This window comes from Choloepus didactylus, chromosome 12 (genome assembly GCF_015220235.1).
Source record: "Choloepus didactylus isolate mChoDid1 chromosome 12, mChoDid1.pri, whole genome shotgun sequence".
Classification (NCBI taxonomy): domain Eukaryota; kingdom Metazoa; phylum Chordata; class Mammalia; order Pilosa; family Megalonychidae; genus Choloepus; species Choloepus didactylus.
In genome coordinates, this window is record NC_051318.1 from 39274960 (window position 1) to 39294275 (window position 19316).

Genomic DNA, 19316 nt, shown 5'->3' on the forward strand with positions numbered 1-19316 from the left:
TTTGAATGGGATTATGAAGTCAACCATCCAATATTTATTGTACTAAAATACAGTCACATTTTCCTTTAAATATTTGAGATTCTGTCTACAGTGCCTCTGTTATATTCATTCAAATTATTCTTATATTCTAAAACAATGAAGCTTCTAAACTAGTGGAATGTTGCCAGGGGCTTTCAACAGAGTTTGAAGGCAACATAACCAAAAGGCATAGTTTAAATTGGCTTAGGGAATGAATGGGCTCGTTATCAGAGCAGCTGAAGGCTGTGTACAACAGCATTTGTCACCATTCACTGGGCCCCGTATAGAACAAGCAGTCCCTACAGCCCTACAGAGAACAACCTTCAGCTTCTAGCACCTTAAGAGCCACATGACTTGAAAACTAAAAAGCAACTCTAAGCCATCAGTAGAAAGACAATGATACATTTTAATGATATTGGCAGGACCATAAAGCAATTGCTAATTAATGTTAATTATCTAGAACAATTCTGTTAACATTAACGTAGTTAACATCAAATTAGCCAGCTAGCTATCATCAGGAATATAAAATACCATTTTTGGAGATGTTTATATTTACAATTACTGGTTTTAGAGGTTTTCTCCTGTTATTTTTATTTTCAAGGGGTACAAAAATTATCTACAAACCTCACTTTTTGAATGTTGAATCCTTAATTCAGCTTAAGTATTTCTGAATGAGAAGTACTAAATTTGCTATATGGCAAATTTTAGTTGTTTTGTAGTTGTTAAATAAGTTTCACTCATGAACATGTACAAAACAAAACAAACTCAGAGGAAGTTTCATTAAATAAATTTATTTGTTAAAATAATTTAACTCCAAATACAACTGTTGAATTTGCATTGAGTTATAACTACAATTCATGTTTTTATTGAAATGTCAATGTTTAACAACTGACATTGTGACAAAACAATAAACTGTTGTTCAATTTTAAATGGTCAGTTGTATTAGAGCTCAACAATTAACTGTGAACTATATTTATCTCTGGGAAACCCCAAATCAATAATGATAAGTCTGTTTCCAAAACCCACTGCAGTCATTCTTGAAACCCTGATCAAGATTTAATAGATGCACAATGACTTGTTATAAAAAAAAAAAAATACTCCCATAGTCTTTAACATTTGAAACATCTGATTGGCTAAGAAGACACAATTAAAGCTTACTCAGTGCTAACACAGGACCACAGGAAAGAACAAAAAAGCTCAACAACAAAAACCTACCACCAACAACAATTTAATAAACACTTTCATATTCATACATGCATGGACAACATTCATACTCGGAAACCCTTGAGAACATATAGCGGACATCCTTAGGCAACATTTCTTTATATAGAAAAGCAAATATCAGTAGTTTTATCACAGAAAAGTGATGGCAACTGTAACAACTGGAATCAAAAATTCATTTCTAATTCTACAAATCAAAGGAGAAAGTCTTCAAAGCACCCTTCAACAATTAAGAAAGATTTAATGTAATACTTTTGATCAGATGCTGGCTTGTTTTACGTAAATTGACCAAAATGAAAGGCATCAGTTACCATCACTATCACAGCTTAAAAGAATCAAAAGTTGCACATTAAAAGGAAAAAAAAAAACAACTTTTAAAATGTTGCCTTTGTATAAAAGTAAAACAAAACCCTATCACAACAGCTAAAGAAAAAGTGGGTCTTTGGATCAAACCATAATAATTTTAAGGCATGTTAGAAAAACTTTCACTTCTATAGTTGCTAGTCTGATCAGGGCATAAAATAAATAGTGACCCAAGGTCACCAACTTTCCTCAGGAGCCACTATTATTTCATGTGCCAACAAATTTAATCTTCCTGTTCTTAATCTTTTTATAACATCTCCATAAACACATTGCTTTCATTGAAGCTGGATTATATTCATACCAGGTGAAAATACCGATAATAAGAGCACAAAAGGATTTATGCTTTTTGGATGTCTTGTGATGCCTTGTCACTAAATATGTAGGGCTGTGTGGAAACACTGATCAGGTAGCCAAATGAGTTATCATTAACATCTTTACATTAAAAGCCCATCGTATTCTGATACAAACTTTTTTTTATCTAAAACTAAAATTTTAGGTACTCATTTCTGCCTTACATTTTGCCATACCTTTCATATTATTTTACTTCTTTTTAATGTCTGCATAGCAATCATAACATAAAGCTGTGGAATCTTTATAGATGTTTCTAATATGCAATCTTAGTTGTCACATATTGCTATTAAATGTGGAATTTTAAAAAATAGAATCATTCTGAGAAGTTAGAGGCTTCAAAATTCAACTGATTCACTAACAAATATCTCTACTTCAGTAGATAAATCATACTTCTTGGATCTTTGATTTCTTCACATGTTTGAGTCAAATCAGTTTTTACATATAAGTGAACTTAGTTTCAATAAATTTGGTTAAAACTTTTTGCTCTACAAACAAGGTGCTTCATAATTGAGAACTGTAGAAATTATATTGAAGAATATAAATATTCACAATTCAAAGATTTTTGACAACCACAGCCTGGTGTTACCTACGTATCTCTTCAGTTTTCTCATCCACAAAAGTACTAGCTACCAACCTTTTTTTCTATTCTCTAAGCTTAATGCCAATTACTAAACACCTAGGTGGCTAGAAATGATTTCAATGATGTATGAAAAACATTTAAACAGTTTAAAAGGAAAAATCCCCAAATGTTTTTGATGCACTATTTTCTGCAGTACAGATTTTCACTAGAGGCAATTATTTCTGACTTGTGTCATTCTTAGAAACAATAAAACACATGCACACCCAAACATATACTCTTCTCTCAGTTACATACGTAAGACCAGAGGTCACCTGCACAAGACTGAAACCAATAATATGTGGGGTGGTATGGAGATCACAGGCTCAGTGATATTGCAGTTCTGAAGGCCAAATTTATCTCTAGAGGTCCAGCTCAAGAAATTTCTTCATCATTTATGACTCTGAAGTTAGTTGAAAATCCTTTTATACTTGATTGTAAAACTTATGAATAGGTATTTCCTGTGCCATTAGTCATGCAAATGATAAATACTTCACGGCCATGAAAACCAAAAATGTCAGAGCTTGAGCACCTTTTCAAAACAAAGTGTTCACTCTAGCTTTATGTGCTACTTCAGTAATCAGGGCAAAATTGTTATAAGAAAACCTTTATATAACTCTCCAGGAAAATTAAAGATAAAAGGCCTTTTGTCCTTCACCTTCCACTCTATAATTTATGTTCTACTTTTAAACCCAAATTATTTCACATGGTTATTCAATTTTTAAAATGCCTGAAATGCAGCTCTGCTATAGTAAACTTGATTTCAAAAGCAGGCTAGCCAGGGATCACACCACAACCGTAGCCCTTAAAGGCAAGAAGGAATTTGCTGCTTTGACAAATGTAAAAATGCAAGGTATTTTACTGTCCTGTGAAGTTTCTGCAAACAGGAACATCTGGATGCAACATGGCTTCATTTTCCTTACATGATAGTACTAGTTTATCTACCAGAATGCTTCTTGTTAGTAAGGCTAGGCAATTTCTTTTAATCACAGTTGCTTCCTTCTTGTTCAGTAAAGTAATAAAGACCTTCCCTGCTTGGCTAACAGAGGGTGGGTCTGCGGTTTTAATTATGATCAAACCCTTGTGAGAGCCTCCGTTTTCTGTGGCAAAGCAGGTGATTTAACACACTCTAAAGTAAGATTGTATTTTTACATAACCTGTTTTGGTTTTTTCTCTATCAAGGATTGATGCATGAGTTAGTTCTGTGTCACAAATTAGGATAACATCTACAATTAAGCATCAGTTTTGAAAAACAGACGTAAGTCAGCTGAGCAAAAATCTCTCCCAGGAATCCTGTTGGCAGGTCAGCTGTTATTATCTTACTTGTCAGAATACAAAGGGTTAGAAGCAGTATCCCAATTCCTGAAACTCCGTACTCATGTAGGAAAATATTACTCCTTTACTTATTTCTTTTAAAGAAGACAAAATATTTTAGTTGTAAATGATCATAGTAGTTCTTCTGGTTTCTCCCTCAAGATTATTTTTAACCTAAGCAATAGTTGCTTCTGACGGCAACAATGCCATCATAGCTTTCAAATGAGATCACCCTGTAAGATCAATTGGCTATGCCTTAAAGTTGCAGGTGTATAAAGGAGACTGAGGACAATGGTGAAAGCTGTAGTTACAGAACCCAAATATTACTCAGAGATATCAATTGACAATCACTGCTCAATTCTGAATAAGGGGTGCTATATCACTATAGATTCACACCACACATCCTGCAAACTCCGCAGTAGAGTAGACGAGGTTTGGATCGCCTACCATATCGGGCAAGTCCTGTCCAGGATAGCCATATGCGAATGCTATTGTATGTTACATGCAGAACAGCACGGATCATCTTTGTCCGGCTGCGCAGCATAGTTCATTTGCCTCACAATTTCCGCAAAGAGTTCGTCCACCATCGTTTTACTCTTAGCAGAAGTCTCCATAAAGGGGCAGCCCCACTCTTCAGCAAGGGCTCTGCCTTCGTTGGATGAAACTTCCCGTTCACTTTCCAGGTCCACTTTGTTTCCAACCAAGATGACTGGCACCTTCTCATACCTACAAGGAAATAAGCAAAACAAATGTATTGTAGACAGCAGTACAAAGTTAAAAATGTAAAATATATCTTCTCTTTTTTATACTATATTCCATTCTAAATATTCTCTTTAGTTACAAGAAAAATTATTTGCTCCATCTGACGTGACACCAACCCAATGGCATTTAGAAACTGCTTTCTTAGTGGGTCATCCATGACTATCAAAATGATCTTTAATTAATCAATTAGTGATATGAATGAAGCAGGTCTGGTTAAGACCAGGACAAGCCAGGCCAAAGGATAAAGGTTGAAACTGATTGTGTTTTAAAACTTCAACTTTCATATGAGACCAAGGGAATAGATATCTATTTGGTACAGGATCTAAATTTTCTAAACGGTACAACTCTACAGTCGATTTGTTCAAACACCACAATTGCATGGAACTTTGAATAGGAAGTGAGATACGGTAGGTTAGTATAGGCTGGAGTGAAATAGTGACACATCCTAGAGTAATTTGGGCAGATAATAAAAAATATATTTACAGCCTCCCCCTCCCCAGCCCCGAGGATCTGGGGGAAGGTGCAGATGTGTTGGACATCCTCACCTGGACTGGTGTTGATGTTGTCACAAACATTGGGACTGGCGGTTTGATGTGCTGAGCCCTCGAGCACGGGACTTGCCCTTATGAAGCTCATTACCACAAAGGAGAGTCTAAACTTGTATGTAATGGTGCCTAAGAGTCTCCCCCTGAGTACCTCTTTGTTGCTCAGATGTGGCCCTCTCTCTCTCTAACTGAGCCATCTCGATAGGTGAACTCGCTGCCCTCCCCCCTACGTGGGACCTGACTCCCAGGGGTGTAAATCTCCCTGGCAATGCAGATTATGACTCCCGGGGATGAATGTGGACCCGGCATCGTGGGACTGAGAGTATCTTCTTGACCAAAAGGGGGATGCAAAATGAGACGAAATAGTTTCAGTGGCTGAGAGATTCCAAATGGAGTCGAGAGGTCACTCTGGTGGACATTCTTTTTTTTTTTTTTTTTTTTTTTTTATTTATTTAGAAACATGGAGATAAATGCTAACAGAAACTGCCAAAAGAGATTAGGGCAGTTTTTTTTTTTTTTTATCTTCATTTTATTGAGATATATTCACATACCACGCAGTCATACAAAACAAATCGTACTTTCAATTGTTCACGGTACCATTACATAGTTGTACATTCATCACCTAAATCAATCCCTGACACCTTCATTAGCACACACACAAAAATAACAAGAATAATAACTAGAGTGAAAAAGAGCAATTGAAGTAAAAAAGAACACTGGGTACCTTTGTCTGTTTGTTTCCTTCCCCTATTTTTCTACTCATCCATCCATAAACTAGACAAAGTGGAGTGTGGTCCTTATGGCTTTCCCAATCCCCTTGTCACCCCTCATAAGCTACATTTTTATACAACTGTCTTCGAGATTCATGGGTTCTGGGTTGTAGTTTGATAGTTTCAGGTATCCACCACCAGCTACCCCAATTCTTTAGAACATAAAAAGGGTTGTCTAAAGTATGCGTAAGAGTGCCCACCAGAGTGACCTCTTGGCTCCTTTTGGAATCTCTCTGCCACTGAAGCTTATTTCATTTCCTTTCACATCCCCCTTTTGGTCAAGAAGATGTTCTCCGTCCCACGATGCCAGGTCTACATTCCTCCCCGGAAGTCATATTCCACATTGCCAGGGAGATTCACTCCCCTGGGTGTCTGATCCCATGGTGGACATTCTTATGCACTATATAGATAACACCTCTTAGGTTTTAATGTATTGGAATAGCTAGAAGTAAATACCTGAAACTACCAAACTCCAACCCAGCAGTCTGGACTCCTGAAGACAATTATATAATAATGTAGATTACAAGGGGTGACAGTGTGATTGTGAAGACCTTGTGGATCACACCCCCTTTATCTAGTGTATGGATGAGTGGAGGAATGGGGATAAAAACTAAAGGACAAATGGGGTGGGATGGGGGGATGATTTGGGTGTTCTTTTTTCACTTTTATTTTTTATTCTTGTTCTGGTTCTTTCTGATGTAAGGAAAATGTTCACAGATAGATTGTGGTGATGAACGCATAACTATGTTATCATACTGTGGACAGTGGATTGTATATCATGGATGATTGTATGGTGTGTGAATGTATTTCAGTAAAACTGAATTTAATAAAAAAATGATCTTTAATCAGTTATACATCTTTTAAAATCAATTTATCTTTCTAGATATACTTGGGAAATTATTCCTGGAATCTCAGACTAAAATCCTTTTAGATGGTTTAATTTAACCTTCTTTCTGAGATGCTTACTTAAAATTTTGTGGTTCATTATATAATAACTGCACTACATAAATAAAAAATTACCGTTTTCAGCATTTTAATATGCTTTATAAGTATACAAAACTGATCACATTCTAACAGTTCCTGAATGAAGAAAAAGGTACTAAAAATCATTAGGATAGAAAACCACCAAATACAAATACACTCTATGACTTTCTAAAACTGTTATAGATTAGCGAGTTGAGACAGAAACAACTATGATTTTTTCGGCCTGGCAAGAACTTAGCATTTCAATCTGTGCTGGTTTTAATGTATTATGTTCCCCAAAACGCCATTATCTTTGATGTACTCTTGTGTGGGCAGATGTATCAGTGTTGATTACATTGTAATTCTTTTGAGTGTTTCTGTGGCGATGCGCCCCATCCAACTGTGGGTGATAACTCTGATTGGGTAATTTCCATGGAGTTGTTACCCACCCCCCCCAATCAGGGTGGGTCTAAATTAAATCAATGGAGCCATATAAATGAGCTGACAAACAGAAAGAACTCAGTGCAGCTGAGAGTGACATTTTGAAGAGGAGCTACAGCCAACAGGGACACTTTGAAGAATGCACTGGAATGGAGAGAGGAACTGAAGCTTACAGTGACATTTTGAAGATGGCGTTGAAAGCAGACTCTTGCTCTGGAGATCTAAGAGAGGTCAAACACCCCAAGAGGAACTGCAGCCTAGAGAGGAAAGTTCTGGGAGAAAGCCATTTTGAAACCAGAACTTTGGAGCAGACGCCAGCCAGGTGCCTTCCCAGCTAACAGAGATTTTCCAGACACCACTGGCCATCCTCCAGTGAAGGTACCCTTTGTTGATGGACACTTTATAGCCTTAAGACTGTAACTTTGTAACCAAATAAACCCTCTTTTATAAAAGCCGATCCATTTCTGGTATTTTGCATTCAGTATTAGCAAACTAGAACACAATCATTAGCTTTATTTGATCTTATCTCTTCTTTTCCTTCCTAACTAGGAAAGGTGTCTCTGAGTAAACATGTTTACTACAAGCTAAGCTAATAAAGCTAATAAAAGATAAGAAAGGAACAAAGGAAAAAAAAGGTTTGGAATTATTTTAGAATCTGTGGAGATGACTCTCTCTCCAATGGTTACTCCATATGGCACATGGTATGGTAGATAATAGTGTGAAAATGCATGGTACTCTCTGCATGTTTGTTTAACATTACTGTTTACATTTGCTCTAAGAAATGTTGCTAATGTGTTCTCATAAAGCTATCATGTTTACTTCAAATGTTATTTTAAAAGGTTTTTATGCTTCTGTGGATTTAATATAAATAAAAAATATATCCTCTCTCCACTCCATCCCCACCCCCAACAGAATGCCACCCTGATTTATAAAGGAAGTAAACAGCAAAACTGCATACAAATGACAAATATGTCTGGACACAGTTAATCTTTTAGAAACAGAGAACTATAATATAGTCAAGGCTTTACTGAGACAGGATGCATGGAAATTTTATCATTCAGGAAACTGAATAATAGGGGTAATACTTCCACAATTTCATCATCCTGTCAAGATGGTTCACTCCACTCGCCCTAACTTGTAAAGAAAACTGTATTCCCAACAGAGTCTCACTTTTGTCTTTGGCATTAGATCAGACTGAGAATGGTTTTTGTAACAAGAGGGCATACTTTAGGCAGTGTGCCATTTAGCAAGCTGAAACACTTAACAAAGCCTGAAAATGAGTGGAGGAAGCAACAGAAAGGGGTAAATCTAGAATCGGGATATTATGACTTTGCAGGAAATGGATTTGGACTTGTATAATGCCAATTTATATCAACGGTCTTTAATGAATTTATTGTATATCAATTATGCCTTATACTTTCTGGCCCCAGATCACACTGACAGCTCTCAACCTATGACACAATGTTTTGTTTTGTTTTCTCCCCCACATCTTCTTGGACCCTAACACACAATTATGTATACACTTTGGCCTCCGGGAGGGCAAACAGCAGTGTGAACGCAGTTGCCTTACAAAACATCATATATTGGCTACTTCACATAGAAGCCCTCTTGATCTGCTGTACAGAGAAACATGGCAAGGAAGTAACACTGCTAGTCATGACAGACAGAGACAGTTTCTGTCCTTATTTGCAAAGTCAACTTGCAAAGATATAACTGCATTTCATTTTTCTTATGAGAGTACATACATCACAGTGTACTTTAAAATGCTTTCTTTGGCAATGAAGTAACTTACAAACATGAATACAACCGAGTAAAACTTACTGGTTCAATTTAAGTTAAAAACTAATTTCAATCTCTGTGTAGAGTATTTAACAAGAAAATGTAAAGTGGTTAGATACTTCCTTCTATTATTAAGAGGTAAATGTTTTAAGGAATATTTTTGAGTTTAATTACAGTATTGTATGTTTTATACTTACAGAAGAAATAGTTCTTATACTTTTAAAATTAAAAACGACAGGATCTATCATAATACATGTATATGGATTTTCAAAACTACTGTAAAAATATCAAATCATTAACAGTATGATACACTGTTTGAATAAAGAATATAACTAAATCTTAACCAGAGTCTGATAGTCTAAAAAAGGCAACCAGAACACCACGAACATAAGTCCACATTCAACAGTATTTAACAATTGTTAAATAAAGATGACAATTTAGTCAGTGCCAGAGAACCTACCATTACAGGTTCATTATATCACTGTCCATCATATCACTAACTGAATTGTCAGAGGTCTTTTCTGAACTGAGGATGCTTAAACTCTTAGAGGAATGCAGATTAATATCCTCAGAACATCTTAAAAGACTGAATAATATCTTCAGGAAATGGTATATTATATATATTTGAGAATACCAGAGGTGATAAATTTTGTCTCCCTTTCTGTTAACATTCAAATACGGGAGAGCAGAAGAGTCTGAACTGGGATTTGGAGGTTTACCTTCCAATCCTGCCACTGAGAGGCTGCAAACCTGAGCAAATCACTTACTCTACTCATCTGTATTTCATTTCCTTGTTAATAGAAAAGGAATAAGTGTGTATCTGTCACCACTTAACATACAAGGTTTCTGTAAAGGTCAAATGAGAAAACATAGAAGTCAGTCAAGTCTGAGATAAATGCAGGGCAGTGTTTTCCTCTTGACTCCAGTGATGGGAGCCCACAGCTGAGGAGCTGTTGGGTGTCAAGGAACAGGAGAAGCTGAGCATGGTGGCTAGAGGAGCTCTTGGGGGAGGAGCCTACCAAATCAGGGGGTGGAGGGGTGGGGTCACCCTGACACAGGCAAAAGAAAGCGGGGCGTGAAACAGCCACCTGACCTTGGCCTGTTTCTTCTTGAGTCCCCGGTGCTGAGCATGATGGTAATGAGGAAAATGAGGAGCAGAAACGCATTCTCAAAACTGGGGACTGAAGAGATGAAATACTGACACCTGTGGAGAAGGGAATACTATGTCACTTTTGGGTTGGGTGACAGAATAGGGTCTTAGATGTGGAGGTAAGATTTAGAGAAAACTGGATCCTCAAGGAAGATGGGTGAGAAGGAAAAGGAAAGAAGCAAAGCCTGGTGCTGACAGAACAGAGGAGGGCATGAGGAAACAGGTCTCATTATCAGGTGTAGCAATATGGTGGATTAAAAAGAAAACAAACAAACAAAAACAGACAGGATTCCAGTCCCAGAACTGCCTCTTACTAGTTTTGTGAATTCAGAAAATTAACTTAATTTCTTAGTTCCTCAGTTCCCAGGTCTACAAAATGAGGTAGACTAGATAATTTCTAAGGAGCCCCTAAACTGTGAAGTTAAAAATCTGAACAGAAAGAGGGGGCCACTCCCACAATCATCATATATCATTTACTGGGCAATTGCTGAGCACTTAGCACTGTTCTAAGAACAACATCCAACAGGCTGATCTTTATAGGAGATATGAAAGTACATATCAGGAGTAATGCCAAATTGTTGGGAAAAAACCTCACAGATCTCGAGGGACCAAAACACTGAGCAGCAGCAGAGATTTTCAACTCCACAAGTAGAGCAGCTATTGCCAGCTTGCTCCGACTCACAAGGCAGAAGTCAAAGATGCATTCAAGACCTAAAGAGCTGCATTTCACTGATGGTATTGTTCAAACACAAATACTCAGGTTGGCTTTGACCGTGTGAATAATGAAAACTATACTGAAAACTGCCTGCTGCTGCAAAAATAATTAGTATTAAACAATGTATCATATATTCATCCATAAATCAAATATTTACTAAAGGCCTACTACTTACTAGATATTGTTCTAGGCACTTGGGAGGATACAACAGTGAACAGAACAATGATCTCTGCCTTCAGTAACTATAGTCTAGTAGAGGAGACAGACATCAACAATAAAGCTAAGTAAATAAGTAAATTATAGGTTTATTAGAAGGTATTAAATGTTATAGAACAAAGAAAATGTCGATCAGGGAGTGGAGATGGGAGCAAAGGTGCAATTCTCTATAAGGTGATCAGAGGAGGCCTCATAAGGAAGGTGACATTTGAGTGAAGAATTGAAGGAAGTAAGAGTTTGCTAAGCAGGTGTCTGGGAGAAGAACATTACAGGCAGAATAGACTAGACAGTGAAAAAGCTGGTGGGAGCATGCTTGGAGGTTCAAGGAATAGCAATCCAAAACCCTGCATTGTAGGAAACCTGTTCATTTGAGGCTAAATAAAATTTGGGAATTTGGAGGCAAGAACAGCCTCAGAATGCCAAACATGACAAATGTGATTTACGACAGGTCCACATACATTATTCAAAGGTGCTTTGTTAGGGGTGACAAAGTTACTTTCATATTCATACCAAAAATCAATGTTTTCATTAATTAATAGTTGTCTTCATTTTTCCCATTTTCTAAATGTCATTTGGGGATGAAGTTGAAGATCCAAAATTCCAAATTTCATATACAAATTTCAGTTTGTAGGATACCACTTCATCCACCTTGTAAACATTGGTAATTTATCATCAATTTTAGCATATCTTTCTCAATTATCTCCTTTAGGAGCATGACCAGGATCATACAGTGGCTGATGTAGCTTAAGTAATTTTATTTCTGTTTACATCTGTGGACAAACACTTGCTTTTTTGTTTGTTTTTATTTTTTTAACTGCAATTTTATTGAGATATATTCACACACCATACAAACCACTTGTTTTTTTAACATGAATGTTCATATTGTTTATTGTATTCGGGAGCATGATTACATAATGTATAAAACAAATGTCATTTTAAGCAGCTCTGCCTAGTGTACTGAATGAAACATCAGAAATAGTGGCTCTAGGATCATCATTAGCTGCTGAATGTTGATGGGCTGCTTGGTAAGGCAGCTTTGTAAACAGCGATAGCTCAAAGCATTTGACGTGTTCAATCAATGTACTATATGTGGCTTTCTTCTTTTCTTGTAACTTTCCTGATATGTCTGTATGTATATATTATTCTGGAGGTGTCTAAACTTAGCTGATTATCTGAACAACTTGAGAATTAAAAAAAAAATACTGATTCCAAGACCCTACTGCAGAGCTACTAAATCCGAAGGATCAGGACCCAAGTGTGTGTGTATGCGTGCACATGTCCACATGCGTGTTTGTATGTATGTATGTACACACATATGTAAGTATATAGATACACACATACTAACTATGATGTTCAGCAGGGCTTAGGATTCACGATCTAATTTACTACTTTGTGACATTAAAGAACATTACTTAATTCAGGATTTTATATTGTGGGAAGGGCAAAATCAATCCCTTCTTTCCTTCATTTTTTCACCAATGATAAGTTGTAGACAGATACAACTGCAGTTCCTTTAACTTTCCTTTCAAGGGTGCTAATATTATAGCATGCTAAAATTAGAAGGCCAAACTGCATGTGAAGTTTTATCATGCTTTCGTCTTCTCAGTCACTTTTTCATAAACAAGTTGAAATACCCTCTTTGAATTGAGAATGAGAATCAGAAAGACTTTTAGAGGTCTCCTTGTTCAACTTTCTATCTGATGTCAAAATCTCATGTACCAAGAATCTCAAGGCAAAATGTCAAAACACCTGATGCTTCAAACCCTTCACAGAGGACCTCAGCAAACGGATGTATCGTCTACAGTCTTTGGTGATGTGCTGCTCGCATCGCAAGACAACCTATTTTGTTCTTTCTGCCAGTTCTGAGTATTAGAAAACTTATCCTTAGACAATGAGCTGTGATCTGTAACACTCTGTCCCTTTTCCACATAGGTTCTAGTTCTTTTACCCTTTAGAATATAGAAATCTTTTATTTTCTCCAAAATGAAAATGTTTTCCTCCCCTCCCCCCAGATCCAAAAATAAGATATGATCATTTAAAATCAAATCCTGGCAATACTGAAACGTATTTAAGAGGAAAATTAAAAAAAAAACCTTAATCTCACCACCTCGAGAGAATCATCAACTGTTACATATTTTTGTTAAACTTCTAGACTATTTTCCTATGCATATGTATATAAACATAGATATTAATTTGTATAAAAGTTAAATCATATTAATTAATTTAGTCTGGCCTCATGTTCACTTAATACCATGGACTTTAAATGATTTACATTACCTTAGTGGCAAAGTAGTATTCCATCTTATAGAATCTGTACTATAAATGCACCATAATTTATTTACTCCTTCCCCATTAATGGGTCCCCTGCCTTCCATTTTTTCATCAACAATCTGATGGACCACTCCTGGAAGTGTAATTTACACTTACCTGAACAATTTATATAACTATACCTAGTAGTATATGTGCATGTGAGTATATACATGTATGATGTAGGTGTGTGTGTGTGTGTGTGTGTGTGTGTGTGTGTGTGTGTGTGTGTGTATATATATAAAATATATATATATAATGCATACCCTTTTGAGCCAGAAATCATACTTCAAGAGGTACTTCATCAGACTGCCGTACACACGCACACGTAAACACACGCACGCATATTTTCCAACTGGTATCTAGAAATTTATACTACAACCAACACTGCTTATGTTGAGTTCCTATTTTCTGCCCTCTGGAATGATATTTCTAATTTTCTAATAAAGTGGTATGGAAGTTCTGAAGAGAACAATTGCTTTTCGCTATGATTAGAAAGCTCCTACCACAATTTATTTAGCATAACGCATCAATATGTCTGGTAAGGATGTAAAACATGCACTAAGTGAAGCCGCCTGTCTCTAAACTGGCTAGTTTCGAAGTGACTAAACAGTTCATCTTAAAAGGGTATGTCTGATAATTTAGCTTGACTAAGGAAAGGAAACCATATAATCCTTTTCTCTGACTTTCTCAGTTTCAGAATGCATGCTGAGGAAGAACAGAGAGAAATTTGACTATTCTCATTTAAAATTAATTAAGGAGAATAAATGATACCAAAAAAGATATTCAAAGCTATCAGGGTACCCATAGCAATGTGAATAAAAATAACTTGTGTTCATATAAATTAAGAGCTAACACTGTATAACAAGAACTGGTCCTTGATAGTTTTGATTGTGACAGGCCAAATGATCATGGAATAAAATCCACAAGTATTTTAAATGTATTAAAAAGCCACTTGAGGACTTCCAGTGTGGCCAACATGAAGTATGCCCCATAAAGCCTTTATCTCCTGCAAATTACAAATAAAAACTCAGGATAAAATACAACAGCCTCTGAAAAGTAAAGTAAAGCAGGCAGTTTGGAGAGGAGAGTCAAAACTGAAAAAAAGACCCAATATGGAGTTGTTTCCCAGATTTTCCCTCTTTTCCCTTGTGGCCTTGAGCTGAGCGTGGGTAATAAGTGGTGCTCAGATAGTTAAAGCTGGGAGAAAAAGTGTCTTTCTAACCAGATCAGGGTAGTGGGATCCCCCTTGAAATGGAGAGTGTGTGGGTGGAAAATCTTCATTTTTTTTTTTTCTTTTTTCTATCTCACAGCTCACCCGGAGTGGGCCCCTAGTAGAGTGATGGTGGGGCAATGCCATCAGGTAATTTCATTAGAATTTTTTTTGGCTAGAGAAACTGAGAAAAGGGCTCTCTGAAGTCCAAAGAAGTTGTGGGAAATCCCCTTTTTCTCCTTTTCTTTTTTTCTCTGCCTCTTTGCCCTGAACATGGCCCCAATTGTGAGAACTGTGTGGTAGTGCAGAAAGCTAGTGCTGAGAGAAACACGGTATTTCTGGCCAAAGGAATAGGAAAAAGGAATTCTGTGGTCTGAAGAGTGTTGGAGGAATGCTGGAGAGAAGACAATTAGAGAAGGGGATTTCCTAATTTTATGTATTAATTGACCTAAGTTTACCCATGAGGTTCATATGGATGAGAAAGACCCAAAGCAGTGCTGCAAAGATTTTGAGAACTGAACTACAATTTAAATCACTGCCCCAGTCTCAGACTAGCCCCTGAATAATGCCTGCATCAGACAGTATAGCAAAAGCTTTGAAAAACTGAACTGTCATTGGAACCATCACCCAAAGAAGACAAAAAAGAACTTGTAGTTTGAACCTATGTGGGTTGGTTACATGCTAAAAGAAAAAAATCAGAGAACCCAGAGTCTATGCAAAATAATATTCAAAATGTCCAAAACTATCTAAAATTACTACACGTACAAAGAACCAGGAAAATATGACCAGTTCTCAAAGAGAATAGACAACTGACAGATGCTAACAGTTCTATGACCCAGATGCTGTTATCAAAGCCTTTGAAGAAGCTATTATAACCATGTTCCATGAGTAGAAAATAAACATTTTTGAAATAAATGGAAAGATATATGTTCTCAGCAGAGAAAAATAAAATATAAAAAAGAAGCAAATGGAAATTTTAGAACTAAAGAATACAATACCTGAAATAAAACATTCACTAGATGGGCAGAATGGAGATGACAGGAGAAAGAGTAAGTGAACTTAAAAACATGTCAGTGAAAATGATCCAATATGAAAAACAGGAAGAAAAAAGACTGGGGGTGGGAGTAAAGAGCAAAGCCTCACAGTTCTGTGGCACAATGTGAAAACACCTAACATTTATGTCATTAGAATTGAGATGAGGAGAAAAGAGACTGGTTCAGAAAGTATATTTAAAGAAATAATGGCTGAAAACTTCCCAAACTAGGTAAAAAAATTAAACTTAACAAATTGTAGAAGTTCAGCAAATCTCAAACAAGATTACTCAAACAAAACCATGTCAAGGCACATCATAATCAAACTGCTTAAAAATAAAGATAAAGAAAAAATCTTGAAAGCAGCCAAAGAAAATAAATGCATTACATATGGAGGGAAAAACAAAATCACTGAAGATTTCTCATTAGAAACCATGGATGCTTTGCCTGCCAGAAGACAGTGGAACAATACCTTTGAAGTATGCAAAAAAAAAAAAGTCAACCCAGAATTCTGTATCATTAAAAATATCCTTCAGAACTGAAGGTAAAATAATGACATTCTCTGATGAAGGGAAACAAGAGAATATGTTGCTGGCAAACGTATTCTAAAAGAAATTCTAAAGAAAGCTCTTCAGGCTGTAGGGAAATGATACCAAAAGGAAACCTGGAACTTAAGGAATGCAGAAAGAGTAACAGAAATGGCAAATACCTGGGTAAAAATGAATTTGTTTTTCTCCTTTTAAGTTCATTAAAAATAAAGGTTGACAGAAAAAATTATAACAGACTTTCATGTATGTGGACGAAATAAATATAAAAACTGGAAGTCAAAGAAACATACACAGTTGTAAGGTCTTTAAATTTTACTTGAAGTGGTAACATGGGAACCCTAAGTAGACTGAAAGTTTAGATATTTGTACTGCAATACCTACTGAGAACAATCTTTAAAAATAATGCAAAGATATATAAACAAAAAGTCAACAGACAAATTAAAAGGGAATATGAAAAAATACTCAAAAGAGTCCAAACAGCAGCAAAGGGGGAAGAGAAGAACAAAAGTCAGGGTAAAAAAACAATACAAAAAATAAAATGGTAGCCCTAATTGAAACTTATCACAGTTACAATAAATGTAGGTCCTAAACATTCAAATATGAAGACAGAGATTTTTCAATTGGGGAAAAAAAAAAAAAAGACCCAAAGATATGTAATCCATAAAACATCCACTTTAAATATAAAGATATATGCAAGTTAAAAGTAAAAGGTTAGAAAGATATAGCATTTAAATACTAATCAAAAGAAAGCAGGAGTGCTTCTATTAATGTCTGACACAGCAGACTTCATAACAAGGAACATTACACCAGAGATAATAAGAATATCATGTAATGCTCAAGGGTCAATTCACCAAGAAAACAGAGCAATCCTAAATGTACATGCACCTGATAAAGAATCTTCTAAACACACTAAGCAAAAATTGACAGAATTGAAGGGAGAAACAGACAATTGTATTTGGAGTCATCACACACCTTTCCCAGTAAACAACATCAACTTTTATCAGTAATTGACAGAACAAGTAGACAGAAAATCAGAAAGGATACAGAAGACCTGAATACTATCAACCAACTTTACCTAACTTTTTTTTTTTTTTAATTCAGTTTTATTGAAATATATTCACAAACCATACAGTCATCCATGGTATACAATCAACTGTTCACAGTATGATCATATAGTTATGCGTTCATCACCGCAATCTATTTCTGAACATTTTCCTTACATCACAAAGAATCAGAATCAGAATAAAAATAAAAGTGAAAAGAGAATACCCAAACCATCCCCCCATCCCACCCTATTTGTCATTTAGTTTTTACTCCCATTTTTCTACTGATTTTTTTTCAATTTTTTAACTTTGTTTATCAAAAAATTAAAAACAAACAGGCAAACAACAACCAAAAAAACCCCACAACATTTCAAACAAAGCAATGGATTAAGGAAAACAAATAACCTAAAATAACTACTTTGCTTCCAATATGTTCCTACCATACCCCAAGAAAATTAATAAACCATGTCCAAACAGAGGAGTAAGAAAAACAAATAATCTAAAATAACTACATTGCTTCCAACATGTTCCTACCATACCCCAAGAAAATTAACAACCCCTAAGAAAACAAAGGAATAAGAGATTAAAAAAACCTAAAATAACTCTATTGCTTCCAACATGATCTTACTATATCCAAGAAAGTTTACAAACCATAATCATTCCTGAGCATTCCCATAACACTGAGATTACCCTCCATAGTTTATCTGTTCTTATTAGATTATCATTCCCCCTCCACTAATTGGTATCTCTAGGTCCCCTACATTCTACAGTATAAAACAATGTACATTTTTCACAGAATTCACATTAGTGGTAACATACAATATCTCTCTTTTTGTGCCTGGCTTATTTTGCTCAGCATTATGTCTTTTTTTTTTTAATCTTCATTTTATTGAGATATATTCATATACCACGCAGTCATACAAAACAAATCGTACTTTCAATTGTTCACAGTACCATTACATAGTTGTACATTCATCACCCAAATCAATCCCTGACACCTTCATTAGCACACACACAAAAATAACAAGAATAATAATTAGAGTGAAAAAGAGCAATTGAAGTAAAAAAGAACACTGGGTACCTTTGTCTGTTTGTTTCCTTCCCCTATTTTTCTACTCATCCATCCATAAACTAGACAAAGTGGAGTGTGGTCCTTATGGCTTTCCCAATCCCCTTGTCACCCCTCATAAGCTACATTTTTATACAACTGTCTTTGAGATTCATGGGTTCTGGGTTGTAGTTTGATAGTTTCAGGTATCCACCACCAGCTACCCCAATTCTTTAGAACCTAAAAAGGGTTGTCTAAAGTGTGCGTAAGAGTGCCCACCAGAGTGACCTCTCGGCTCCTTTTGGATTCTCTCTGCCACTGAAGCTTATTTCATTTCCTTTCACATCCCCCTTTTGGTCAAGAAGATGTTCTCCGTCCCACGATGCCAGGTCTACATTCCTCCCTGGGAGTCATATTCCACGTTGCCAGGGAGATTCACTCCCCTGGGTGTCTGATCCCACGTAGGGGGGAGGGCAGTGATTTCACCTTTCAAGTTGGCTTAGCCAGAGAGAGAGGGCCACATCTGAGCAACAAAGAGGCATTCGGGAGGAGGCTCTTAGGCACAACCATAGGGAGGCCTAGCCTCTCCTTTGCAGCAACCGTCTTCCCAAGGGTAAAACCTGTGGTAGAGGGCTCAACCCATCAAACCACCAGTCCCCTATGTCTGTGGTCATGTTAGCAACCATGGAGGTGGGGTAGGCGAATACCCCTGCATTCTCCACTGGCTCCTCAAGGGGGCACTGCAACTTTTTTTTTCCTTGTTTTTTTTTTGTTTTTTTTTTTTAACTTTCCCTTCTTTTTTAAATCAACTGTATGAAAAAAAAGTTAAAAAGAAAACAAACATACAATAAAAGAACATTTTAAAGAGACCATAACAAGGGAGTAAGAAAAAGACAACTAAC

General features: G+C 36.3%; 1 protein-coding gene across 1 annotated transcript in view; it reads right to left on the reverse strand.

The window, feature by feature from the left end:
• Window positions 1-793: 793 nt before the first annotated feature.
• RAP2A (RAP2A, member of RAS oncogene family) overlaps window positions 794-19316 on the reverse strand; it is a 49153-nt gene continuing 30630 nt past the window's right edge. The window contains exon 3 of the mRNA XM_037800352.1: window positions 794-4609. Within this exon, the coding sequence (XP_037656280.1) occupies window positions 4372-4609 (238 nt within the window). The 3' untranslated portion in view covers window positions 794-4371. The remainder of the gene's footprint in view (window positions 4610-19316) is intronic.